We start from the raw sequence: 27,263 nt of genomic DNA, 5'->3' as shown, positions 1-27,263 counted from the left end.
GTTCATGTAAATGTACACGGGCCTACATCACCTGAGTAGCCTGCCGAGTGAGCACTAACTGGTCTGATTGAGGTAAGTTTCAAAGTATAATTTAACGGTTTACTCTTCTAACTTCGGCATTATTTGGTCTCTATTGAAGATACAGCTTGCTATAGTTTAGACCTGGTGTCAAGATAAGCAACGAAATAAGCAAAATTCCATGCATTGCCTGACGCACATGCGTTCAACACTGTCCGTGATCTATGTACGGACTACGTATGTTCAATCCCCATAGATTAGTTTGTGCATTCAATTTGTGCATTTGCAATGTTGACTCTTGGTTGTCGGCCTGAGAAATTATTCTGGCAGTCGACGCATATTGGTGATGAACCATGTGAGGGATTTGTACCACCATTTCCCTTGAAGACCGCGTGTGTGATTAAAATTGCCAATAATCTACCAAATTTGTCAAATGGCTTTGTAAGAAATATCTCTGGAAAATGGCAAATTTACGACAAAGGATAGTTATGAAAATATTCTCGTTTTTTAAAACCTAACTCTGTGTCTAATTTTCACAATTTTGCCAGGTTAACTTGGATAACTTTGATGCCACATGAAAGACTAGTAACTCTTATGAATAAAAAAGTTTATTACTTCTAGGCAGGAAAACGTTTTCTTGAAATTCACTTCGTTTTGCATTTTCACCTTTTTCCCGTGTTTTTCACTTTACTTAGGGCCCAATTTTCACCCTTGTCAAATTCCCCTCAGATCATCGGTGATACTGTCTGGAAGACTGACGAATCGTTTGTATCATCAGCTCATTTGTCTGAAATGAGGTTCATTTTTCATACAGATTTAAATTTCCGCATCGAGTGCAACAGCGGTTAAAAAAGAGATGTCCGACTTTGAGGCACGGCATACACTTACAAGCGCACCCCCTGGAAAAGAGTGCGTTTCGCTATGAGTTGGCTTTTACTCCTTTGCATTAACACGTACAGTCACGTCGCATTGCCCGACTAAAAGGCACAAACAAAGCCTTCCGTTCTTATTCATCCAGTTTCATTCTTGCATGATACTTTCTCATTAGGGCGTTCACGATATTTCTCACCATCCACAAGTACAGAAATGTCAGGGAAAACCTAGCCTTTCGTCAAGGCCTTCGTGGCTGTGTTTATGTGTAACTGCAAAACGACTGGACCGGAGACCACATTCACGAGTGGCGCAGCCAAGAAGCCTTTTCCAACGTGTCAGAAATTTCTTATGTTTTTTCTTTGTCTTCAATTCCCCGTTCCAAAAATCCCAACCAATTATAAGCGAGGGGGTCAGCATACATTAACCTTTTATGCAAGTTGAAAGTATGCGAAAGGTAGCGAGCGTGTCAAGCGTGTCGGTGGCCGTGAGTGCAGGTCAGTTGTCTGAGCAGTATTTGGGCAGTTCTTTAGAATATGCTGCTGGAAGTGCTATTGAAGCATCTGTACACGGGTGTGACGTTTTTGTCTCTTTACCCACGGGATATGGTAAGAGCTCCATATTTAAAGCATTGCCTTTTAACGGCAGTGCTTGAAATATTGAGCGCTCAAAGCAAAACACGTTTGCTAGTGCTACTCCAACGTCAGCACAAGTATCCCCCACCCTGCCCACAACAAGCATCACAGTTGTCATCTCACCGATTATTGGCCTCATGAAAAACCAGGTGGAAACATTGTATAAGCTTTGGAGTTGATGCCGTTTATATCGGAGACTCATCCGCTTCCACTATTTACAAGAAGTTTAAGAATAATTCACCGCAAAAACCTCAAAATCGAGTTGGAAAAGGCCTTATGGCTGCGCCACTCGCCTGGTCTCCTGTACTAGTCACTTTGCTGTTACACACACAGCCACGAAGGCTACAGGGAAAACCCAACAAAACTGACACAATTTCCTCTTAAATGTTGACTTCCCATCCAACTTCTGACTCTCTCACTTTGGAGGTACGTGAGAAAGACGGGCAAAAATTTGGCTGAAAATGGATTTTTATCGTGCGCAAGTTAGCAAGAGGGACTCTGAGTGTTTAAATACTAATCAGTATGGAAATGAAGAGCAAACAAATATGTCTTGCCTTGATGTTGATCGATTACTTTTGGGGTCCACCTGTCCAAGTCAAGAGCCATTTTACTGGTTTCTGGCTGTAGTGGGATTCAGTACGCATGCGCACAAACTAGGGGACTAGCCTAACGTGCCGTGAGCGTTCAGTTAGCATACAGGTCTAGGCTGGGTGCTCTAGTCTGCCCATATTAATTTGCTGGTCGTACGCTAAGAGGTGGGTTGACCCCTCACTGGTGCTGTGGCGACTCAGTCAAATGTAAAGGGGGAGTTGGTTAAAACACATTGCAGGACTGTAATGCATCGATGTTACGAAGTAACGATGATTTAAGATGTGAAGAAATCGAGTGAAACACACCCACGACAATACTTGGCACACTGCCACTGACTTTCATGGTTTAAAGACTGGAAAGGGGCCCACGTACCTCGCCCGTGGCTGAGGCCTTGTAACTAACTGACATTAAGCCCGTACAAAGTTCAGGATCGACTGTTAAATTGATTTAGTTTAAAATTTTAATTTTAGAATGGGCCTAGCCCATTACGAAATTCCTCCCCGTGGCTAAGGCCTTGTAACTAACATTAACCCATACAAAGTTCAATATTGGCTGTTAACATGATTTAGTTTAAAATATTAATTTAAAATGGGCCTAGCCCATTACGAAATTCTTCCCCGTGGCTGAGACCTTGTTACTAACTAACATTAAGCCCATACAAAGTTCAATATTGACTGTTAACTTGATTCAGCTTGAAATTTTTATTTCAAAATTGGCCTACCCATTACAAAATTCCTCTAAAATATTGAAAAATTGGAATTGGTAGTTTTGTAAAAAAATTGGCATTATCAAAGTTCGACTATACTTTTGCAGCCGCAAACATTCATTATGTATTTGGATGAGAATTTGATGCTTCAAACGAATGGATATACTACCATTTACGTTTCTCAAAACTTAAACCTTGTTAAATTGAAGCATCGTATTTGACGTATTTGTAACAGGTTTATTTATGCAGTGTTTAATTATAATTACAACCAGTTTTTGGGCAGTGTATGCTGACTTTGTGATATCAATCACTTGTAATTTTTAATGATGTACTTGTGAATTGTGCATGAAACTAAATTGTTGAGAATGTATAGCTGACTAATTATTGGTGGCGCAGACTAATTACTAGTTTCGCAATACGAATGTAAAGATCAATTAATTTTACTTAATTACTAATTAATTTTTAGAGATTACTACTTAACTTTCCGGCATGACTAATCGTCCAAAAGATTAGTCAAATTAAACCTTTTTTGAAAACGAATTATTATCAGTCATCGCACCAACGTAATGACTAATCTTTCAACTCGTGTGACTAACTAAATATTGGTTAAATTATACCATGGATTGACTACTTTGTTTTGGTCAAGTGACTGTGTTGGGTTTTGCTGAAATATATGTATAACGTTGAGGTTTTTTGGTCGGAATGACGTTTATGTGATGTGAACTTTATTCGCTAACGATGCCCAAACACCCTTTAAATTTCCGAAAAACCTAAAATAAGTTTAATGCGGAAACAAAGGTGCATTTTTACTGGTTGCTTTGAACAGGTGAAAATCGGACGCACGTTTATCAACTATATAACTGCATATATATTTCACACAATCGTATTTTTCAATAGATTTCAAATCGCCCCTCCGTACTTTTCACAGCAGGACAGAATGTTTTATTTGAAGCTCCTCTCTCTATGAAAAACCTTTTACTTATAATCTGGCAGAATGGTCAACCCATTTCTAAGTGGCAATGTTTATTTCTCTTTTCACTCGACTATGTATTTGAAGCACACGTACTGTACGTTAGAAAAGTTTGCAAACGGGGTTTCGAGGTACGTCATTTCCCTCCAAAGTGAAGGCAATGAAAGAGTTTCACTTCAAGTCAACTCAATTTGTTGCAGTTTCGGAGTTGAGAAACTGATAGGATTAAGATCAGTACTTCCACGTCGCATTCCCTTTTAACTATGGAATACTTGTTTTCACACCATACTTAATAGTGGTAAACCTGACTTATAAAACATTTAACGTGTTTTAGTTCCAGCGTGTAAGTCTATAATTATCAGGTAAATGTCATTTTCCACAGTCATTTATCAAATCATAGGTGACGAGCTCTGAGAACAAACATAAGACCAAAATCTCTGAACCAAGGAGATGAGCTATACCGCAATCAATTACGGACTGAAGGACGAACAGATCAAGCTCTACGAGGCTGACACTCACTTGCAACATAATAATGACACGTCTCAGACTATAGCTTCACGATAATCGCACCTTTTGGTATCCTCTTGAACCTCGCCTTCTTCTTCGTCATCGTCCGGGTGAAGTCCATGCGAACTGTCTACCAATCCAACCTGGCTGTCGCCGATGGACTGATGCTGATCTTTTACCAGGTCAACACGTGGGCGCCGCAGCCCAACGAACCATACAACACGATCATCAATATTGGATTCGCTTATGCCATGGAGTTCGCTTCCTACTCCTTTGTAGCAGCCGTTGCTTTTGAAAGATTTTCTGTAGCGCAGGATCCTCTGGGTTGCAAGGAGCTGCAAAGATTTCAGTGGGACTTTGGACACTCTTACTGGGCATGGCATTGATTGTGATATTTTTGGTCTTGCTTGGTATCGGACACACAGTAATAATATTGATTGCTGTATTGGTGATCACATTTTATACATCGACTCTTATCAATCACTTTGTCCCTGTATATCTACATAGGTCTAAAGCTTTGCAAGCAGACTGAGAGTTCGGGGCAAACCCTCAGCAACTTGGTCAGGTCGTCCGTGAGCTCATCATCAGTCAGGTTGGCGTAGTGGCTCCTTCCTCCCCTGCCACCTCTGCGGTCCGGGTTCGAATCCCGGCCAGGTCCCTACCTGATTGCGTGGGTTTTGCCCAGAATATTCCTCTGGGGTTTTTCCTCCCACCTCTAAATCTGCGACTGCTTCTCATTGTCTCCTCTCTACAGGTTTCTTCAGGCTTGCGAGAGTGCCCAGGGCGCTTTGGAGGAATCCTTAGTGTTATTACTAGAAACGATTAGGACCTTAATAATAATAAAGTTGGTGTGATGTTTCTGATGGATACCTTGCCAACTATATGATTCAGATCAACACGGCCATTTTTTCTTAAAGAATTCTTTAAATATCGCCCTGTCAGTCCTGATCATCGACGAGGTGATTGCATTTGCACTTAACTGTTAGAAAGGTACACAACTTACTTGAATTAAAAACTCAAGGATTTATAGGGTTGAACTTCTTTCGTTTATCACGTTTACCCCTTCTTGGACTTCATATCATGAATTCGTCTCTCTCATTTTCCCTTCCCAATACATTTATATTCTTGTCTCCTTGATAAAGCTATCAGAATGGAGGAAAACAGATAAGTGAAATGAATTGAGCTATGTTTCTGCAAGAAATAGAAAAAAGGGGTTGCAATCTCTGTTCTGCAGGCTTCTCACGAACGCGGTTATTCCTTCAGTACCATTGACCTAAGTGTAAAAAACTTTCTAGTCAGCGCCTGTCAACACGGCGTATGCGCTTCGAGCGGAACAAAAAAAGGCTTATTTTTTTCTGGTACTCACCGCATGGGCGCGCGTTTATGATGGAGATCAATGGTGCGTTTGACGCGGAGCATGCTGAGTATGCGTAACGAATTTACTCTGTAATGTATGGTTTGCCATTGTTACAGTGCAACCAGTGTATGAATTGAATGTGTGTTTCCGTTTATGTTTTTACTGTGTTCCGTTGATTGTTTTTATTCTGAGTATAAATTAATCTACCCCGAAGGTAATGGAATCGTCCAAAAGTTTTAGCCAATCAACTGTTCGTCATTCCCGCGTAAACGTAACTCTGCCATTCAGAGAAGGCGTTCGCGAAGTGGGAAAACGCCTTCCCGTCTTACGCAACAGTATTTTGTTCAGGCCGTGGTAATTGTCAGCACGCCCATCGTATTATTGTGAATCAAATCATGCTAGTCGATGACGAATAGGTCGCATTGTACAATCGGACACAATTAGAATCTTTGGGTGCATGTTGGGGTTTTCTTATGTCAGAGAGTCAGGAGTCATTTTTGACTTGCTCGAGAAAGACAGAGGTTTGGAGAGTGACTTGTGATGCAAGACCGGTTTTGACTCCCTAGCATCAGAAATCTGAGCCAGCAGATTAAGCTTTGTTGTGGATCTGTTTTGACCACTTTGGAAAAGGACGGGTAAATCTGTTTCCGTGAGAATTAGGCAAACTAGGGCCTAATTCCAGCCACATAGACGTCCGGGTCGGCATTAACGACTTCATGGCAATAGTTCACCTCCCAAGACAGTTGTTCAGCAAATTACCGTAAGTGTTGTAATATTGATTATTTTCTTGCTTTTAAGTAATCGAAGTAAAAGGCTGCAGATGATGAAGTTTCGTCGTCATTGTAGTAGCAAGACTATTAAGCTGATCTTGGAGACCGAGGCTGATGATTTTCGAGAAGATCGGAAATTTACATTTATGAAAATAAGGATAATGATATAAGATTTGAGGTAATTTGGAATTGTGGAGATCGAGGTTGGAAAGGAAACAAATTGGAGCATGCTTGACCGAGTTTTGGGCTGATCTACTGCGGTTTTGTTAGACGCCAGATTCAGGGGGCTACAGAAACTTCAACAGATGGTGGACCGATTAATTTTGCTATTTCAATAAATTAAAATGGATATCTAATGGAACCTTTCTTTTTTATGATTGATGTGATGATCCCAGAGTCACTTGATTGACTAATTGAGTATAATTGAGATTTTATGACTTAATCACAGACCTGTAAGTAATTAACTAATTCTGTCAGAAGTTAACTTTCTAATACCATATCGAGCTCGTGTTGTAAACATTGGAATGGAGAATATTGGAATTCCAGAAGACCGTTTGATCTTGTTATTTATTTTGATTGTCGATGCATCCTATAGGATCCGGGCTTGCCATTCCTAATTAAGAATAGCCAAATGTCAGAGCCCTGACAGCCATACATATCAGACAGATGGGAAGCAAGCCCGCACGCCATTGCTTGTGCAGAGAATGTTCTCGCCGTGCGTGGACGCGCTAAATAGGTCACGTGAACAGGGCGACATTTATTCTTTTGATATCTATGGCTGCAATTTACGGACTTGGCGTGCATGCAGGCCGAATACGTGCAAGAACTTAGTTGGAAAACTTAGTACCAGTCTCTCTGTCTTTTGCCGGTGAGGTCGCACTTCAACTCGGGGCGGATTATGAGGGTACTGAAGATAATACGTCACGGGCACAATTAAGGCACCCTTCCATATGCACGTCAACAATTTCGCCAAGCGTTGCCTGTCTGTCAGCACCGCTCCCCGGGCGATTTTGGCGGCCGAACGCAACGCATACACGTGTTATGTTTATGGAGTCGATTTGATTTTGTGTCCGTGAAAGTGAAACGCATCGTGTACGCAATGCAACCCCAAAACGTACGTAATCATGGAAGGCGCCTTTATGTGTATAAAAAGAATTAGTGCAACAATCAGCGCGTGAACCAACACGCGTGTGTACTCCATTCATTTGCACACTTCCAGTCCACATCACGTCACACTTTGTGGTGCATGCGTGCTTAGTGTGGGTCACTCCATGCGAGCCCAACACACCTTTTGACCTTAGGTCTTCAGATTTTGATAAAAATTGATGTACTTGTAGACATCAATGATTAATAAATACACGCCAATTTTTAGTGGAATCCGCTCTTCCATGTGGTCAGGGCAGGTCAAGAAATGGACAGTTTTCACTTTAAAAAATCCACCCATTTAGTAAAAATAACACAACCCTCTCATTGTTTATCAAATATATGCAAATTTGGTATCAAAATAATCAGAAGGACATGCTCTTTTCACTGATGTTGTGGAAATGTAGCTTTGTGAATCAAATATCAAGATGACCTTTGGCAGGCATCTGTGACCTTTGACCGTATTTTAAAAATAAAGTATCTTTTTGCATTTTTTTACCAACTGTTTTTGAAAGTATGGTTTCTGCTCTAGAAGAATCCGATTAAATCTTTTTAAGTTTTCTACACTGAATAGGAGTAGGAGTAACGCCGATTGTCTCAAGAGCCTGATTTACTGATGAAAGTGATGCTGTAGCAGCCACATCCTGAATGGGCGTTTGTAATGAGTAGCTTGACTAATTGATTATTCATCAACTGCAGAGGAATCGGTACCGTACTTGAAAACATTTGAAGTTCAGAAACAACATGCACTGCTGTATTCTTAGAATTGATGAACGACAATTCCGGCAGAGTTTCTGTCCAGGTATAAGGCCATGGTGTCCATATGTTTCCGATTAATGTAATGTTATCTCACGCAACCCTTTGGAAAGTACTGTGGCAGGACAACGGACACCTCTTGTGGCGGACCCAGTAGACCGGCCTGATCAAAGATGGAATTGACCTGGCCTAACCCCACAAATATATTTATTAACCTTGCGCAAGGATGAGCGGCTACTGTGCCAACAGCCGTCCCCTTCCGAAGAACCCATTTCTCTTTATTTGGATTTAAAATCCGTAGAGGAAGAACCTCCGCCTTCGACTGGACCATTGTTCTGGCTAGCATTAGATCTCACTCAGCCAATATACCTCCACTTTCCACAGGCTCAGTGCTTGCCGGCTGATCAGCTGCCTTACAGGTAGTCGGTGCCTCGCCACGCACAACAGCCTCATGGCCTGCCGGAATTTAAATGGTTTCGGCGACTAGCACCCTTCCAATGAACAGCTCTCCGGTACTGCTTTACACTTCAGGCGCTCACCATTCAGTCTTAATTTGAGACTCTGGAAATCTAGGTTTCCACCACTAGGCAACAAGAAGTCCATACCCAATAAACCGTCATATTTGTTTGACATCGGCAAATATTACTTGCACTGGGTATATTGTTTTACCCAGTTGACTGCCATCAACCTGTCGAATGTTGGTGCTCTCCATGTCCAACACAGGCCTCCGTTCTTTGGTCATTTCATGGTAGACTCGACTACTGACCAATGTGTCTGTAGACCCTGAGCCCACCAAGAACCTACAGTTTGCCCCTCGCACAACACCATCAATAAACAACCCGTATCTAGGTCCAACACAAAATTAGGTTGAGTGCCTATAGAAGGATCCCAATACGACGCTTTTAGCGTCGATCTGCGCACTTCCGCGTTTGAAAACGAGGCTGTATGTGTTAGTTTCAATTCTTAATACGATCAGACTATTGAAAGTAAGGAGTCAAGACACAAATACATAAAGGTATGTTAAATTCAGACTTTTCAGGCTGCAAATTTTTATGGAAGAGTCTTTCAGGATGACTCGACACGTAAAATCAAAAGAAACAACGACAATTTACCGCGAACTAACGTACGTGCGATGGTCGTGTATCTTGTGCAGTGGGCGTGGTTTAAATTGAAGTGGTGTCACACTTACGAACGGGCTACTGTATGTACTGTGTTGACTCCGCGGGCGCGCGCGATGAAGTTCAACACAGAGAGCCTTGGTTTCGATGGAGATATGCGCAGACGGCGCTAATGTGAAATTCCTCTATTGGGTCGATCTCCGCCTTCTGATTTCTGCCTTCTTCTATCTTCGGTTGTTTCTGGTTTGGACCCCCTGGAACATCCAGCCTTCCCGCGGGCCCTTCGGTCGGCTGGCTGGCATTTCCCTGCTCCTTCCTTTGGTTGCCACGTTTAGGGCATTTCCGAGAGAAATGACCAATCTCACCACACTTCTAACACTTCGACTCACTGGGCTTCTTTTTCCCAGGCTGTGGTGACAGCCTATGAGGAGAATTTAGCCTGTTCACCTAGATTTAGACCTATTTGGCGAGTCCTGTAAGTAGCTCAACCACTTGGTCTATCTTCTTTGATTGATGACTACAACTTTCCTCCAGCTTCTGAAGACGATGTTCCATGTCTGAATCAATTGCCCTCGCAAACTTTGCGGGCTTTTTTCAGATTTCCTCTCCGCCTCAATCTTTACAAAAAATTCGGTCTCCGGGGCGGCCTGTATTGCTTCATCCAATGTTCCCGGACGAACGTGATGTATGCCTTCCGTCACGGCCTGACTACCAACCGCGTCAACGAAGTGGTTTTTCCTAAGGCGCTCTCGTGCCTCTTCAGGGATAAGCCTTCACCGTGAGATCACGGACTGCTTGGCTCAACTCCTGTAGAGTTTCTTTAGGCCCCTGTCGCCTTTTTTTCAACTCGACAAGATAATTCTCGGCCTTATGACCAGGACCGAATCTCCTCTTCAACACCTTAACGAGTTCACTGTAAGTGAACTGTTTCGAGCCATTACCAAGACTTCGCAGGGCATCACCCTGGAGACCAGCAGCCAGGAATTCAGCTGCCTATTCCTCACTCCACAAATTCACCTTCCTGTGTGCCTCAAAATGTCGGTAATAATCGTCCCACAGAACTTTAATACCATTGTATCGCTCGGGAGTAATTATAGGCCTGCCAGACTTACCTGGAGGTTTACCAGAAACCTCACCACAGACAACCAGTGACTCCTTCTTGAGTGACTAAGGTCCCTCTCCGGGCGAATCAACCTCACCACCAAAAACTGTATGTCTTCACCACTTTTGGAGTTGTGACAAAACTATTAAAGCAAGTTACAATGTAACCCTCGTTCCCTTCAACCATCATCTTCATTGTTCGCAAAAGGACTCGTGCAAGGGCTAACTACTGGTGTGGGGGTTAACCCCATCTGACATATACTCCCACGCTCCCCTGCCCCCCTTCCCCCTTGGAACCAATTCAGGTGATGTACCAATATTGGAAAGATCTCGTGCCTTCAATGAGGCATACTTGGGAGGTATCCTCTGGCAACTTCCAGCCTACTTCTGAGTCGACTTTCACACGAGGTATATCCCTGCCCTTAGGTGTATATGCCTCACTTACAATCTCAGAGTGTGACCTTTTTCTAACAGCCTCTAGCTCAGCGGAGAGATGATCCTTTTCCCACTTGAGCTACTGAACTTCCATTCTGAAGAGTTTCAGGTCATCAAGGACAGAATCCTTGTCATCCTCTTTCCTAGAGGTGACCCCACAGCCCTTACTACTACTGTTTCGTATTCGTTTGTGCTAGTGCTCCTCTGAGCTAGCAGCCAACGAATTCCCCTTTTCTGTTGTTGGACCACGAGCCAAGTCCAACAGAGAACCACAAGGACCAGGGTAATGCAGAGCAGGCCAAGGACAATGACTACAATTGACCATCCGTCCAGCATAACACAGCGTGACCTTGTAACAATTAGGCCTAATCCTCTATGAGGTTTAGTGCGAAACTTTCGGCAAGAATTTCCCTTATACTATTACTCTCTACAACCAGTTAAAAACCACAACAAATCAAACCTAAGCATCTAACTTCTGACACCATTGTGGCGGGACAACTGACATCTCTTGTTGCGAATCCCATAGACCGGCCTGATCGGAGATAGAATTGACCTGGCCTAACCCCACAAATATATCTATTAACCTTGCGCAAAGGATGAGCGGCTGCCCAGACACAGGGGGCGGGGGGGATATCAGCTAAGTAACGGGGGAAAAAGCCTAGGAGCAGTTTATTGGGTGGAAGTTTACCACCACTTAGGAAAGACAGGATCTATCTGGCAACAGAGCAATTAAATACAGGGAAACCTAAATAACATTCACAATGATACAGGATTTCAAGGACAACAAATTAGTGCAATAAGTTTATTACAGATATAAATCAACGAGGTATATATCAAGACACAAGGTTTATCTGTATAATACATCTCACAAGGCAACTCAATATGCCTCACGTTATAAACCTAATCACCTAGCAACCCTAACATAAGCTAGACCATTACGAACGGTACACACTACTAGTAAGCAGTGATAATCTACGTGGAATGTTAATCAAGGGATAATAACCCGCACTATCCAGGGTCATTTAATCCAAGGGATAATAATAACCCTTACAGGAACCAAACCACTCAAGGCACGCCAGTTCAATGATACCCGGATCGCAACGCAACCGTCACCCCACCTATGGTGTTCACAGACGGCAAGCAATTCGCAACGAATCACCGTACCAAGAGATCCTAGCCAAGGGTTAACAACCTACGCTCTAGACTGTTCCCACACTAGCCAAGACCCAATAAACAGTTCATTACTACATGTACTACTCCACCTTCCAGTCGATTCAACGCAGCGCTCTCCGGTTCAGCGTCCACAGTACCTCACACAGTCACAGCACATACACAACGTTCTCTGCAATGCTGCCACAACACGACCTTCCAGTGAACTAACGTCTGCAATGACCGCTCTCCAACAGCTAACCAACAGTACACGCCCCAAGCACGCCACAAGCGCCCAAACCGAGTGCTCTACAACACCGCTGATTGGTCAACGCATACATTAATAGTTAATGACCTAGACTGGCATCCATGCCTACCCCTGTTTCACTACAGTATCTTGCCACTGTGTTGATGAAGAGGATCACAGCATTTCGGCTGATTCACAGAATACATCTTTCGTAATCGTTTATAGTGTAATTTGCAGATACTGGTTACTGTTTCACAACCTGATCTAAGAGGTAGACACAGTAATTCATCGTCACTTGGGTGCAGGTAGTGTTCAATGTCATCAGAACACGCCTCGCTGAGGCACTTTCCCACTTAACACTGGGATATTGGTTTACCCCGTCCAAAAACAAGACTATTGAGTTGGTCGCTAAAATCAGCAAGGAAGAATGTTCACTAGTCTTCACTGGTTTACAAGTACAAGTGACCAAACAAAACAAAATTCTTACGTGCTGTTGACGGTCTAGCTGTAGACTTCCCATGTGCCAGGGGTATATATTTTGTGTGAGGTTGGACGCCCTCATGTGTTACATTTTGTCCAGTCAGTACCACAGCACAACACTTCATCAGAGCTCAACTCAATTCTGTTACAGAATACTAATGAAATAGCCTCTTCATACAAAAAATACCTTCTGTTGCCCTGTATTCTATACGAAATTCATCAATTATTTTGTTATTGTTTGAAAAGGGGGCCAAATGTTTCCGGGAATTTTCACTGTTGTGTGGACTAAAAATGGCAACAAATTGCCTAATTTTAAAAATACAAGAAAGATTTAAAAAGATTCCAATAGGAAAGGAAACACACTATAAAAATAATTAAATTCATCAATTTTCTGAATGATACTTTACTTTTAAAACGAGGTCTAATCAGCACTGTTGATTAGAGCAAGTTATTTTCATTATGTGAACGATAACGTAGTTGTCATGCAATATTTCTTCAAGGGTGGTGCTTTTAGCTAAAATTGGCCATTTTTTTCGAACTCCGCACTAAAGTATCCACACGGAAGAGCAGATCGCGTCAAAATCGGTGTGTTTTTATTGCTCATCGATACCAACAAGCACAGCAATTTTTATTAACATCGGAAGACTTAAGGTCAAAAGGTGTGTTGGTCTGATATGGAATGACCCGTATATCATTTGCAGAGGGCTGTGCGCAGTTTATTGTGCTGCGAGTTGGCGTAGTGACAGGATCGTTGGACGGCAGTACCTGGGGGCTCTGCGTACACACAAGTGGAACGATCGGTAGGTTTATTACAGTCGTTTTTCTAGTTCCAGATCACTTCTTGAAATGCAAACTGTTCTGTCTTAATTGTTCTTTAATACAACATTCTAAAACAAGTTCTGTTTGAAAGGTAAAAAGTAAGCTTCTTCTTGTACAAAAAAATTTCTTCTCGGAAAATTTCTAAGAAAAGGTATTTTGGCTAAACTTCTGCTTCAAACCGTGCGGTTTGACGGTTTTCCTCCAAACAAAATCAAAAGCACTAGCCTAATTTTGCTTGCTTTCGGAGGCAATTCTGACTGTAAGTTCGGACGTTGTGTATTTCTTTTAACATACTCGTAGACACCTGCATGTATTTCCTTTTGAAAGAAGTGGATGGTGTGAGGTTTTACTATTGTGACGGGACAACGGACACCTTTTTGTGGCGGACCAGCAGACTGGCCTGAGCAGAGATAGAATTGACCTGGCCTAACCCCACAAATATATTTATTTAACCTTACGCAAGAATGAGCGGCTATCCAAACGCAAGGGGGAATATCAGTTAACCAACGGTGGACTATGCCTCAGGGGCTGTTCGTTTGGTGGAAGTTTACCACCGCTCTGCGATTGAGTAATTGATTCCCATATCAATAAAGATGACAATAAATGTCAATACAAGTGATACAGGAATGAACTAAATCTCACGGTGACTAGTGATTCCAAAGGCAGTTATATGATTGGTTTATTCAATGTCAGTGCTCAGTTATCCTTTATACAAAATGATCCCCACGGGGAGGTAGTCCTACGTGGTCAACTGCACCACGTATAACCCTATAATCTACCACTTCTTAAATAAACGAGACTGTCTAACAATCCCCTAATCTTCAATAAGATCTGATATAATCGGCAGCTCCGGCAACTGAGAAAAAGTACCACACTAACCGATCGCACCAGGCACACTTGAGGTAGATCCCCAACCACCAGCAGTCGTACGTCAGAGTTAGCACTCACAACTCAGATAAGAAGACAACGCAACTCCGCAGAGCTCTGGTTAGCACGCTGCCATCTTGAGAAGTTCTGGCAACCCACGCAGCCAGCGCCCAGACCTAAGGTTACGCACGCCTCTGATTGGTTGCCGCGCGCATGTTTAATGCATGATTTACACGTTCCTGAATTATTAATGACCCAGACTGAACACAAGTCTGCGCAGCTACCCTGTTTCGCCACAATATTCGTTTGCTTTCTCGCTGTACATGGGCCTACACTGCAAAAACTAGGGTGTTAAATTTACCCCCCCCCCCGATGTTATCAGAGGACTACACCAACACTTTTCACTCGTGTAAAAAAAGTTGGTGTCATTTGGTGGTTCTTGTAACATCCTCCAGTGCATTGTAACACTTATAGGTGTGCAAGTAACACTATCGGTGTTAAAGTAATACCCTATGGTGTGGTCTAATAACACCAAAAAGGGTTGATTTTAAGCACCATGATTTTTGCAGTGTTTGCTATACATTCATATATGTGACTAGGTTGTGTTGCAAATTATACTTCTTATTGGCAGGGCCTCTACGAGGGGAATACGTGTTATAAACCTGATTTACCGGTATGACTGTGAAGGCAGGAAAAAGATACCTCTATTGTTTGACCGCCAAAGACAGAGCATTGTTGCACTGTTTTTGAAATTCACCTCGTTTTTCATTGGGACCCATTTTCGTCATTTTCCGTGATTTATTTTTTTTTACTAGTGCCCAATTTTCACACTTGATTTTTTGTTTGTATTTTTTGTTTGCAATTTGTTTGTATCAGCTCATTTTTTTCAAGATTGAGAGCCATTGTCTGAAATGCGGTGCGTTTTTCATTGCGGGTTCAAATTTCCGCGCCGAGGCTGAGTTTGGCAACGGTCAAAAATGAGATGTCCGAATATTGGGCATGGTGCACACATACTCGTACACACCCCTGGATAAGAGTGCGTTTGGGTACGAGTTGGCCTACTGCATTGCACGAATGCGTACAATCACCTCAAATTGCCCGACTAAAGGCACAAACAAAAACTTTCCGTTCTCATTCATACGGTTTCCTTCTTTTATTATAGGGGCCTACTTTCTCATTAGAGCGTTCATGATATTCCTCACCATTCACAAGTGAAAAAATTTCAGGGAAAACCCGGCAAAACTGAAAAAATCCCCCCTAAAATGTTAACGCTTCAGCTACTGACTCTGTTACTTCGGGGGTACGTGACAAAGACGGGCAAAAATGTGGCAGAAAATAAATGTTTAAAGTTTGCAAAGTTAGCAAAAGGGACTTTGAGTGTTTAAATTGTAATTGGTAGGAAAATGAGGGGCAAACAACTTTATCTGAGGTTGATGTTGATCGATTACTTTTGGGGTCCACCTGCCCGAGTCAAGAGCCATTTTACTGGCTTCTGGCAGTGTATTGAGTGGGATTCAGTGCGCATGCACACCAACTAAGAGAGGGGCTCGAACATACGTGCTGGAAGGCCACAAAGCTTCCAAGAGGCCTGACAGCCTTTACAGAGGTCGCTTATGGGTCACAGGCATATCACAGGCCATGGGCAGCTAGTCAGCCGTTGTGTAAACAATCCTTGATGTCTGCTATCTGGTAGATATTTGCAAACATTCCTATGGGAATTGGCCAGACTCTGGCTGGAACATTTTTTTGGCTATTGGCCAGCCAAGAGCCTGAAAAAAGAACTTAAATGGCATTTTTTGCTCAAAGCTGGCAACTATGCTAGAAAGTATCACTAAAGTCTAAGATTTTAGAACGCCCCGTTCCCAAAATTGCACTTGACCTTGAAGGTCAAAAGTTAAGGTCAAATGAGGTCAAATCTTAGGGTGCCCCCAACATGATCTATATTTTGAAATAAGGTGAAGTTTGTCTCAAAGTTATGCTAAATAACCAAATTACAGAGGTTTGATTTGAAAAAATGATAGTGAAATATAAAAGAATACATGAAAAGATTGCAAATTACTCCTTAACGCACGACCCTGCGCAAAACATGTGTAAACACCAATGCTAACTTGCTTATTTATTTTCAAAGGTAACAGTCACACAAAATGTATTAGTACAATCTAAAGTATAAGATTCACCGAGTTGCCACAATGATCTTTGACCTTGAAGAACAAATATACTGAGGTCAAGGATCAAATGAGGTCAATTTTACATTTCTTATGTCGTTCTACTTATATTTTAATAAGAAGCCACATTTCAATACAAAATAGGCTCGTCAAAGAGATATTTCAGTTTTCTCCATTACCAATTGTATATGTATTGTGAAGTGTTTTGTGTACTATGATCGCTAAAAACTAGGCTATCCCCATAACTTTTATTACTGTGTGTATTTTCGCCACTAGGGATGTATCTAATATGTCACACATTTTTAATTAGCATAAATTTCTCACTGGGTGAAGGGTGCGGAAAATCTATCACAGAGCTGTTCAGGGACACATCTGGACTTATGAAGCTTTAATTGTGCAGGATTCTGTTTGCGGCATGCATCGGAACTATCCGTTGTCCCACTTAGTTTGGTAAATACAAAGAAGAAAATAATTTGGTTATTTGCCAGAATTTTGAGACCAGTTTCACGTTATACAAGAATATAGACCGAGCTGGAGACCCCTGAAATTTGATCTCATCTGACCTTTTGACCTGGATTTTTAATCTTCAAGATCAAGTGCCATTTTTGCACCCGGATGTTTCTGGAACTTTAGACCATAGTAATAATTTCTAGCATGGTTGCCAGCTTTAAACAAAACACGCCATCTAAAATTTTTTTAGCCGTATTTTAAGCCGATGGCCGGCCGACTATGAGAGGAAGCCCCCACGTTTACAGCAACTAAACAAGGCTATTCAGCATGAGCAGAGGTGGGAATAGATAAGAGGTCATTGCAGTTGGCCGTAAATCTTACTGCCAACAGTATGAATTTAAAGCTTTGTCTATAAAAAGAAGTCAATAAATGGCGTACAATTGTTACCTGTACATGTTGTGTTCATACCTATAAAAGGTTGTTAGGCCACAACATTATACGGTGTCAAGCTGTTATATTTAATGAGAAAACATCGTGTAATTTTACAGTATTTCTTCAAGTGTACCCACCATATCAATTTCCAGTCAACGATACAGAAACGGGGGTCAAATTCGTAGTGCTCAAGCTAGCTGATCGATATAACATGCTGTGACTGTACTGTTTGCCACACGCCACTGAACTCAGACAGATGGCTCGAAGAGGACCCTTCCAGCAGGCGTAATTTTTTTCCTAGTAAGGTTGGGGTGATTACTATATACGGGCGTGGTTAACCTCAAGCTCGATCAGGTTAGTGGACACTAGTCCACTGCTAAGGTAAATGTCGGGCTCTACTTTATATTATAAAAATTAATTTCCCAACAAGAAAAAAACCTACATGTAGACTCAAACCCTCGGCTCTTGTACCAGAGCTACCATGCAAGTCAGAAAGGCAATTTTGTTGTGTCTTATACTTAAAAGTTCGTGTACCCAATTTATGATCATATTTGTTAATATATACGCCCATTTTATTATGATTACCCCCAACACTATTTAGAAAAAATACGTTCCAGCAGGCACCTAGCCTATTTATTCTTCAGGTCCATTTTGTGTGTCTCAATCCAGCTCCCGAATCTCCTGTCCGCCGCTCAGATACAACTATGATGTCCTCAGCCAGATCGCCATTCATTCCTTTCATCAGCTCGCGAGAGGTGGACAATGTCCTAAAGTATGAGGACCTGATTCCAGTGATAGAGCACGCCTTGGCAGATTTCTCTAGAGGCAAGGAAGGGGGCGTGGTACAGCCACTACGTACAGTGTGTCCTGTAGAAGACCGCAACGGGTAGGTTGGGGTCGGCGCTATACGTGGTATAGACTTATTTAATGAGATTTGTCTGATCAAGTTTTGCTCATGAAATGAAATTCAAATTCAATGAATTGGGAAAGTTGGGTTGCTTTGTTTCATCTCGGAATAGATTTTGGGACTCTAGGGGCGGCGCTGTTCGGCTGACGTTTTCCTTCGGAAGTTTCCAATGGAGCTTGCAATGGTTATGGCAGAACTGTTTCTTTGCGGTGTTTGGATAGCGGCCAGAACAAACAAAACCGTGGTACTGTGCACCTTGAATTTTCACGATCAACGGTTTAGCAAAAATCGAAAACATAAAGAAAAACACCAAAAAATTCCTGAAAAGATAGAAAAGGCCACGTGGCTGCACCACTCGTGCATGTTGTCTCCGGTCCAGTCGCTTTGCAGTTACACAAATCCCAGAGACGAAGGCCTTGACGGAAGGCTATGAAACGTGTTGATGCGCAATGCAGCTCCAAAATGTTATAAAGTTAGCATCAAGTCTGGATAATGCCCCTCTTTACTCCAACATTTTTTGTGTTCATGCGGAAGATGGCGAAAAAAAAATCATAAGTGGATTGCATCGTTAACTGCAGGCTCTGTTAGTCCTGCGAACATACTAAATATAGGAAATCTTTCTTTAGTTTGTCTGAAAGCGGCGGGGATCACTTTGCAAAACCAGCAACGATGTGTGAGCGAATTAAGAACTGAATAAAGAACCTGAAGTTAACTAACCTTTCTCGGCCTTTACTGTGTTGTGCCGCCCTTGTTAACTTGTATCAGCAGAAATGTCTGCCTTTTCCTCCTTTGCTACATAGGAGATTCTTCACCATGCCTTGCTACAGCAAGAACATGGGCATCATAGCCTGCAAGCTTATGACCAGTGCCCCGTGGCCGTCAGAGGATGATGCACCGCGTGTCAAGATCATCACAGCACTGTTTGGCGCCCACAACGGATCCCTGCAGGCGGTAAAAAGACGTTAGGTTTTTAGTCTTAAAAATACAATGTCGCATTGTGAGCCTATAATTATAAAACCCGCTTCGAGCAGAAGCACGCCCACATCGGTTGAAAGGAGCCATTTTGGTCGGGAGTGTTCATTTTGTTAGTAGATATGTCATCGTAACGCATACATTTCATAGTCGTCTATGAACTAGCGAAGCTCATTTCCGACCAGAAAATGTTGGAATGAAGCAGCCTTTCCTTCCGTTCATTTTGATATCTCACTAGTTACAATGCAAAACGACAGATCCGTGGTTGGTCTTAGCCATGTACCCATACAATTATGAATGCATGATGGAAATTTTGACTAACTTTGACACAAATTGGTCATTAAGCCAGTTTACCTTGGACAGGTTGTAATTTAAAAGTTAAATTCCGCCCTTGGAAGGTTTCATACCTCTGCGGCTTACAAGCATCATGAACAGGATAAATTGTCTTTGTCAGGGATTATCTTCCGTATGCTGATGCAGGTATTGGAAACATACTCGATTCTGCAAGCCTTGTTGGAGTGGTGGTAAATTGTTAGTCGTACGTGCACTTTATACTTTATAGTGCGCCTCCAAGAGTTTGCCACGCGTTGACCAATCATTGTGTGCGAAATCTGTCGACCCATTGCAGGTTTGGAAAGGGTCGACAAATTTTGCGCTCTGTGATTGGTCAACGCGTTGCAAACTCTTGGGGGCGCACTATTGTGAATCTCCTGTATTTGTCTGATTCAATATCATGAACTACTGTAGCCTGGTTTCCATATGGTCGTTTGTAAAGACGCCTTTCTATATGTGCGTCAACGCGCCAGGCGTCAGGGTGTCCGTCAAAATCACTCCCGGAGCGATTTTGACGGCCCAACGCAACGCACACGTATGTTAACGGGATAGAGCGCATCGTGTACAGTACGCAACGCACCCAAAAACGTACATATGGATGGGCACCTTAATGACACAGACGGCCAATCAAGACGTGAAGACGCAGCGCGAACAGAGGAGACGGTGCATGACGTCATTCCACCCAAAAATTGAAACAAAATGGCGTCCGAATATCCCTGATTCCTTTTTTCCGGAACATACCCGTTTCGATTGACTGTACCGCCTCATGATGCCAAACCTCTACTCAACTTTCATGCATTTCAGTTTCATGCATTTCATTGATGGTCAGCTATGTAGTTGATCATAAGGTTGTAATATTAACAGAGAATGGGCAAAATGGGGAGAAAATGGGCACAATTCATGGAACTCGTTGCACGCAGGCCATGCCAGCATGCGTGTTCGTATTGGGATACTAGGGCTACTCGACGCAGACAGTCGAGCCAGGCTCAACTTTGCCGATCGTTCGCGGGCTGGTTTGCGTTTGTCTGCGTTGTCGGCGACACCTCCGTTTGGTATGTTTCCATATGTCCGCGTTGCAATTTGCGTCTGTATTGCATTGCTCTCTGTTTTTCTTACGTCGATATGGGAAAACAAGCTTAACAGAAGTGAATAAAAATGAAAATAAACCATTTTTATTTTCCCCGCGCTTGTTGGAAAATGGAAAATATCGTTGCAAATACGATTGCCATAGCCTCCAAAGATATGCCGTTAACTAAGTACATTATGCAGTTAATCAAATCGTAAAAATCGAGGTGAATGCTATTAGTTTCTAATCTAAGCGGGAGATTTAGTGCTCTGTAAAAAGACTCTGCAATCGTGGTTTCTCCTATGCGCACGAAATTGCCCTATCTAAGCCGGTCTCCTTTCGTGCTGTTTCATAGCAAAAACGATTTAATGGGATTTTCTGAAGAAACACTGAACAAAGCCAGAAAACCTGAGAGAACATGATCAAAATCGCACCCCTTCACGTTTTCAATGGCCCGCTCACACTTCTTACCACCAAGGCCATTTTGTGCCCTTGCGTGCATAATTTTATGAATATATTAGAGAAAAATGTTATTGCAACCAAGAACACAGACCTCATTAGAATTAATCTGGACCTATAATGACATTAATCAGTAAACAGTGGTAATTGAAGTCACCATCGGCCATCTTACAAACTGAGTTCCGAATACAAACGTAATCCCAAGGCTTGCTTATCAAATTGTTTATCAAATTCGGTTGTGGCATCAAGAGTTACTATGGCAAGCGAGCCAACCATCGCCTTTGTATTCGACACGGTAAAATGGCTGTCAGTGAATCATGGCTCCGATTGGTAATAAGGCATCGCAAGTCAAGTTTTTTTTAATATGACGTCCAAGGCTAAGACTAATATCAAACTGGAAGTGAGGATACCCCCCTCCCCCCAAGAATATATTGGGTGCGTGTGAAGGGAAGCCTTGCATGCCTTTTGATGTTAACCAGGTATTGAAAGTAAGTATCTTCGAAATTACACATTTCAGATCGTAGATTCAGAGACGCTTACAAGTATGCGGACTGCAGCTTCCTCTGCGGTAGCTACAAAGGTAACTATGTCAAGCATGTTATGGTTCCAGCTTTTAAAAAAACATTAATTGCTCTCTGTCGATTGAAATAACAGGATTGGCCACTGTGCCAAATTCTGAAACATTCGGATAAAACTTCTGTAGACTCCATATTTTTTCCCGGTGATTTTTGGTTGATTGTATACAGTACCTAGCGCCGACAGGCAGCCGAATATTGACCATTTTGGGAGCAGGTTTGGTCGCTGGAGCTCACTTGGAAGCGCTTGCACAGGTCATCCAATTTTCGGAAGTAAGTAAATGAACCTTAATTCAGTCGTATTGAAGCCACATACCATCCTGGATGCATCCTGTCGGGCTATAAAACACACTCCCTGTGAAAATTTATGATACCATTTGTAATAATAAAAATGACTGTTCGCATTTGCATGATTTTCAAGGGAAGGAATTCGAGAGACAAATTTTGCCTTCTGAAAATTGCGCAGTAGGAACGCTTGTCGCTAATCTTGTGCCCATTTCCTTCGACACAAACAAACGTCTATGTGTTCGTTGCTTTGAGGTCTTTGTTGATCGAATGGGCTAAAAAAATTTGGTATTGTTTTATTTATTGACTTTTAAATGTTTTCTGTTATGTGTTGAAGTTAGAAAATAGGAACTTGCAAACCACAGTGCCCGCGGCTGGTGGGGCCGGTACGCTTAGCTGGTTAACTGGGCTCGGACCCGAGACTACTTCGCATACAGCTTGTGCACTTACGTGTACGTGATATGATCTGAAGAAACTCCAAAGTGCTACAAGCTAGTGTAAGACACGGTTGCATAAAAGAGGCCTTAGACTGCGCCAATACTTATCTGTAAAGAAGAAATTGCTGGCTAAAAAATAAGGACGATTGCAAGGGGAAGACGTCAAAATGAAGTGTCTATGGCGCCTGTCCAATGTTTGTAGTCAGTGGGGCGTAATTATTTGACGGCTTATATTTACTGCCGGAAAAAAACGTATTCGCAAGATTTAAAATGGCTGCCGCGTCAGATGTGAACACACTTGGTTTATCATCATTGCTCCTTATATATTAAACGTCAGGTTGGTTTGGTTTCAGCCAGATCATTGAAATATGTGAGTACTGAACAATCTAAAACATGGATTTGTTGGCAATTCTAGGGCGTTGCGAACATTTTATTATATCATTTGGGACTTTCGTCTGCATGCTTTTGTTTTATATTCTGGTTTTTATTGTCGTGAAGGAAGGCCTTGTTTCCTCTGATAACAGCGGGGTTTTTGCAGTGTATCACGAATGTCTTTTTAAAAAGGCCTTTATGCAGCCAGAGCGCCAAATCAAGGTTGTTGGCCTACTTTTGCGTTAATAAAGTTAGTCTAAGGCATAGCTGAAACGATGACTGTTAGAAGGTTGTTATTACAATGCTCATCATATCTAAGTTTTACCCCTATGGTTTGTCAGATTCGTGTTTGGACTCGAACCTTTTCAAAAGCCGTCACGTTCGCCGAGAAGTTCGGTTGTGCGGCCTTCGAGACGGCAGAAGAGGCGGTTAACAATGCGGACGTCATCGTAACTGTCACGCGCAGTCACACGCCTGTTCTAATGAGCGATTGGGTCAAAGACGGAGCTCATGTCAATTGTAAGTGTTTCAGCATCCCCATAATAAGAAGCACGTGATCGTCTGTGTCAGGAATGTGTTAATAGGATGTTCACTACAAGCTTCCATAAACAGCTTTTGATTTCAAATTCTTAGACCAGTCAACCTTAATTTTAATCAACTTTGCAATCTAAAACAGGTCAAAGTATTTCGGTGTATGCCTAGTTACATTTGTATATCTTTTCATCTCGAACTGACCCTCACTGTGTGAGGATAGGAATAACCAGGGGAGGGGTATTGAGATACCAAGGGTTGAATGTATGAACTGGTCCGCCCCACACTTGACACATGTGTCACTCTATATTGGTCACTTTTTTTCTCATCCAGCTTCAAACATTTAATTAAGTTTAAGTGTTCACTGATCTTCACCCATGCTTTGTCTGGCTGTTGTCTTACACCTTGATATTGGGACCTTGAAGTGAACAAACCTGATTTTGTGCTGTGCTTCAAAAATTAAATTTATCAGAAATGAAATGATGCCAACTACAGTAATACTAATGATTTTTTCTTAAACGGCAAAAAAGATTGTATACCTGCCCAAGACTCGTGCCGCAGGCTGAAGATGACAAATCTCCTTGGCATGGGCCCTGAACATGGAAAACACACTAAGACCATTTTTATGTCTAAGAATCATCGACATTTCCATTCTCGGGCTCGTAGGCGTTGGCGCTATCACACCTGTTCAACAAGAACTTGATCCCGTTTTGATTCGCCGTGCTGTCATCTACGTTGACAGCGTCCAAAGTGCATCTACTGAATCTGGGGACATTGTCAAATCTGAGGTAAGTCAGTCAATAGTCATGGTCACAGTCGTGACTACAACGACAAGAGACTTCTGGCCGTATCAATGTGGACCAACTGAACAGTAATAGATTCATAACAAGCACGGCCGCGCAACATGAACAAGTTCATTCTAAAAACTGGAGATTTTGTTGAACTTGGGAAATTGCTGCAGTAGATAATGGAAACATTACATCTGGCGGAGCAGATTACATCTATATACCACAGAATGTATACCGAAAATTCTCATATAGACAAATCCGAGGAGACGCCATTCCTGCGGGGCCATCGCACTCACACACCTTCTTAATTTGAGCGCGCGTGCGCACTTTGGAAAGTCACGATACCCAGTTGGTCAGAGAGAAATGTAACGCTCGCGTACCACCTGCATGCCAATAGGATGGCCCCGCTGTCATGGCTTCTAATTCCTCTCACCGAATTTGTCTATATGTTTAGGATTTTTTGTGGTCAACAGGTAGCAACTGAGAAACAAATATTAAAAATCAAGATGCCACCTCTGGTGTCTGGGAGAATATTTTCGTTTTAGCCATGTTGACGTCTGGAGGACTCTAAACGGTATTTCCAATTTAAGAGACACCGGCAATTATATTGCAGTTTTATTAGTGGACATGCACAAACAAACCCTATTCTCCATACTCAAAACTGAGGGAGGATATTATGTACTCCATACTGGCTCTTATGTTTGAACCCTATTTTAATAGATATGCCTATTCTGTTTTTCCAACAGGCAAACATTTTTGGAGAAATTGGTGAAGTCGCTCTGGGGAAACTCCCAGCTAGGAAGAATGAAACGACAGTGTTCAAGTCTTTGGGTACAAATTTCTACAGTTTTATATCCGAATTCAGTTGTTTGACCTTGCTGATCTCGATGGAATGGTTGAAAGCTAGGATTGCACTTTTCAAGTAGGAGAACAAAAAGAGACAGATGAATGCCTCTCATCAGTCTGTGACACCAACAATTGCAAAGCGTTACAAGTTCGCTTCGTAAAAAGTCCCACCTCTGACAACATTGTATCTAACGCAGATAAATGTGTATTGATCATTTAAAAGGGACATCAAAAACTTAAAATCCTCTTTCAAACAGCTCTCTTGCACTTTTTTTCTCAGGGTTGGCCATAGAGGATGCCGCGGCTTCCAAACTCGTGTATGACAAATACTACAAGCCAGCAGGCGGGAACTAGACGCACCGGAATATGTCCAGCTCGTAGTTCTTGAATAGCTGTGTTTGATAGACTGGCACATTTTGCTCTGAGCTTCAGCTTAAGAGAACTAAACTCAGTATGTGAATAATGTGACCACAGCTTGAGAACTTGGTAGATAGAAGGCACGGTTTGGTGTTCTCCTCCCCTAATTTGAAGTGTAAAATAATTTCAAGATCAACATTAATGTCGGTTTGAAAGTTGTGCCGGGAATATATAAAATGAGATGATAGGTTTGCACTTCACCAACGAAGTTCATTCAGCACTGGTTATTTTCTTTTTTTTTCTGGGAGTTTGTGGGTAAATTGCTAGCTTAGGGGAGGGGGGTTGAATCAATCAGCCGGAATTTGCTTACTGGTTGAATGGTTAAAGCGTCTGCACTAGTAAGCAAGAAGTCGTGTAAGTATGAGTCCCGACTGAGCAGTCTTGTGATTTCTCCAACAAGCTCCTGGGAAAACACTGGTAACATCGTTCTTAATAAATTACAGTATAAATATCCAAACAGTCATTTCAGGGCAACACAATCAGAATTGTGGTCATCAGTATTGCCCTTTTTGGATATGCTTTCCTTTCATATAAACCTTTCCTTGCTTTCATTATGTATCGTCGATTGCATCTTTATTGTGGAGGTGTTTATGTGATATACTGTGTAGTTGATTTTCGAGTATGTTATATCTAACGAGATTTTTGTTTCATGTACTCTTGAATGCATTGGGTTATGTTTTCAGATGATTTCTTTATTGTGAAATAGAGGTTCCTCTACAGTAGCCGCCGTGCTGTCGTACTAGGGCAGAAAATACGAATTGTATTTTGGTTTTAAAGGTGCCATGAAAACCCTTCAAATCAAGATTTCTTGAGGAAAGACGCCAGTCGTGTTCGACAAGCAACATTTCCTCTGTAAAACAAGAATTTTTTTAAAGAGAAGTGCATTTTGCTTTGGTATTGTGAAACGCAGATTAGGGTTAGCGTTGAGCGGTCTTCTCGTCGGTTGTTGTCCTGATGTAGGCTATATGTTCCACGTTTGAAATATTTTTTGCGCAGCTGTTAGTCTTATCCATGAAATTTTGTTTTTGACTTTTTCCATTAGGTACCCAACCCGAACGATATTAAATTTGCTTTACTTCCCATTTACTCTGTATGTTCAATAAGCCGATAATGACTGTACTATTCACCTTGATATGTGTGTGTACAGCTCTGAATTTGATCAATTACACATCAAACCATTTCACCTATCCATTCTTTAGTGTCATTTAACACACTTGGGGAAGTTGTAGTATGGGAATGATGCATATCAATGTAACGACCTGTTTTTCATTGCACTATGAGCCCCAAAGTTTCATTAATAAGTTATCAGAAAAAATGAATGATCTTCATTATTGTTTCATGTCACATAAACTACATTCTGCACAAATTACAGTTTCGATGTTATTGTATAAATCTTTTCACTGATGTTTGGAATTGAGTTTTGGTTCTTTTACTCAAAAGCTGTGTTTTTTTACGCGTGGATTCCATCCATTCCGTCATTGGCCACATATGAAAACAGATTTATCGAAACTTGGAAACTCCCGTGCTCTGTTTATTCAGCAAGCTCAAACCAAATCGGAATTACGGATTTGTTTCTCTGACTATATTTCAGTGAATTCGCACATACAGCGTCGGAAATTTGACAGCCCGCAAGAATGGATCAAACGAACGTTAGCAAGACATCAGTCCACAGACTTGGCCCAATTTGGC

The 27,263-nt window shown here is 42.0% G+C and overlaps 1 protein-coding gene across 5 annotated transcripts; it reads left to right on the top strand.

Annotated features, from left to right (window-relative positions):
* On the top strand, window positions 1-26,991 carry LOC110986982 (ketimine reductase mu-crystallin-like). Of its 5 annotated transcripts, none has more exons than XM_087137267.1 (10): window positions 18-72; window positions 13,555-13,653; window positions 18,256-18,472; window positions 19,294-19,444; window positions 21,841-21,903; window positions 22,070-22,171; window positions 23,334-23,511; window positions 24,190-24,311; window positions 25,058-25,142; window positions 25,438-26,991. In XM_087137267.1, the coding sequence occupies exons 3-10, from the start codon at window positions 18,291-18,293 to the stop codon at window positions 25,509-25,511; spliced, it is 957 nt and encodes a 318-aa protein (XP_086993393.1). In that variant the 5' UTR covers window positions 18-72; window positions 13,555-13,653; window positions 18,256-18,290; the 3' UTR covers window positions 25,512-26,991. The 5 variants fall into 5 exon arrangements, with proteins under 5 accessions (XP_086993394.1, XP_086993393.1, XP_086993395.1 ...); XM_022249356.2 differs by lacking the exon at window positions 18-72 and adding an exon at window positions 5,787-6,414; XM_087137268.1 differs by lacking the exon at window positions 13,555-13,653 and having other exon boundaries at window positions 1-72.
* Window positions 26,992-27,263: the final 272 nt, after the last annotated feature.

Source organism: Acanthaster planci, linkage group LG05 (assembly GCF_054643075.1).
Source record: "Acanthaster planci isolate LZ-2023a linkage group LG05, COTS_SCS, whole genome shotgun sequence".
In the NCBI taxonomy this organism is placed as follows: Eukaryota; Metazoa; Echinodermata; class Asteroidea; order Valvatida; family Acanthasteridae; genus Acanthaster; species Acanthaster planci.
The sequence above is the reverse complement of the archived record's forward strand: the minus strand, read 5'-3'. Positions and strand labels throughout refer to the sequence as shown.

What these genes read in the sequence shown, in the direction of transcription:
- LOC110986982 (XM_087137268.1), top strand. Translation starts at nt 18,291, where the DNA reads ATGATGTCCTCAGCCAGATCGCCATTCATTCCTTTCATCAGCTCGCGA. An exon ending in CCTGTAGAAGACCGCAACGG is followed by an intron (nt 18,473 to 19,293) that starts GTAGGTTGGGGT and finishes TTTGCTACATAG; the next exon opens with GAGATTCTTCACCATGCCTT. An exon ending in GACAGTGTTCAAGTCTTTGG is followed by an intron (nt 25,143 to 25,437) that starts GTACAAATTTCT and finishes TTTTTTTCTCAG; the next exon opens with GGTTGGCCATAGAGGATGCC.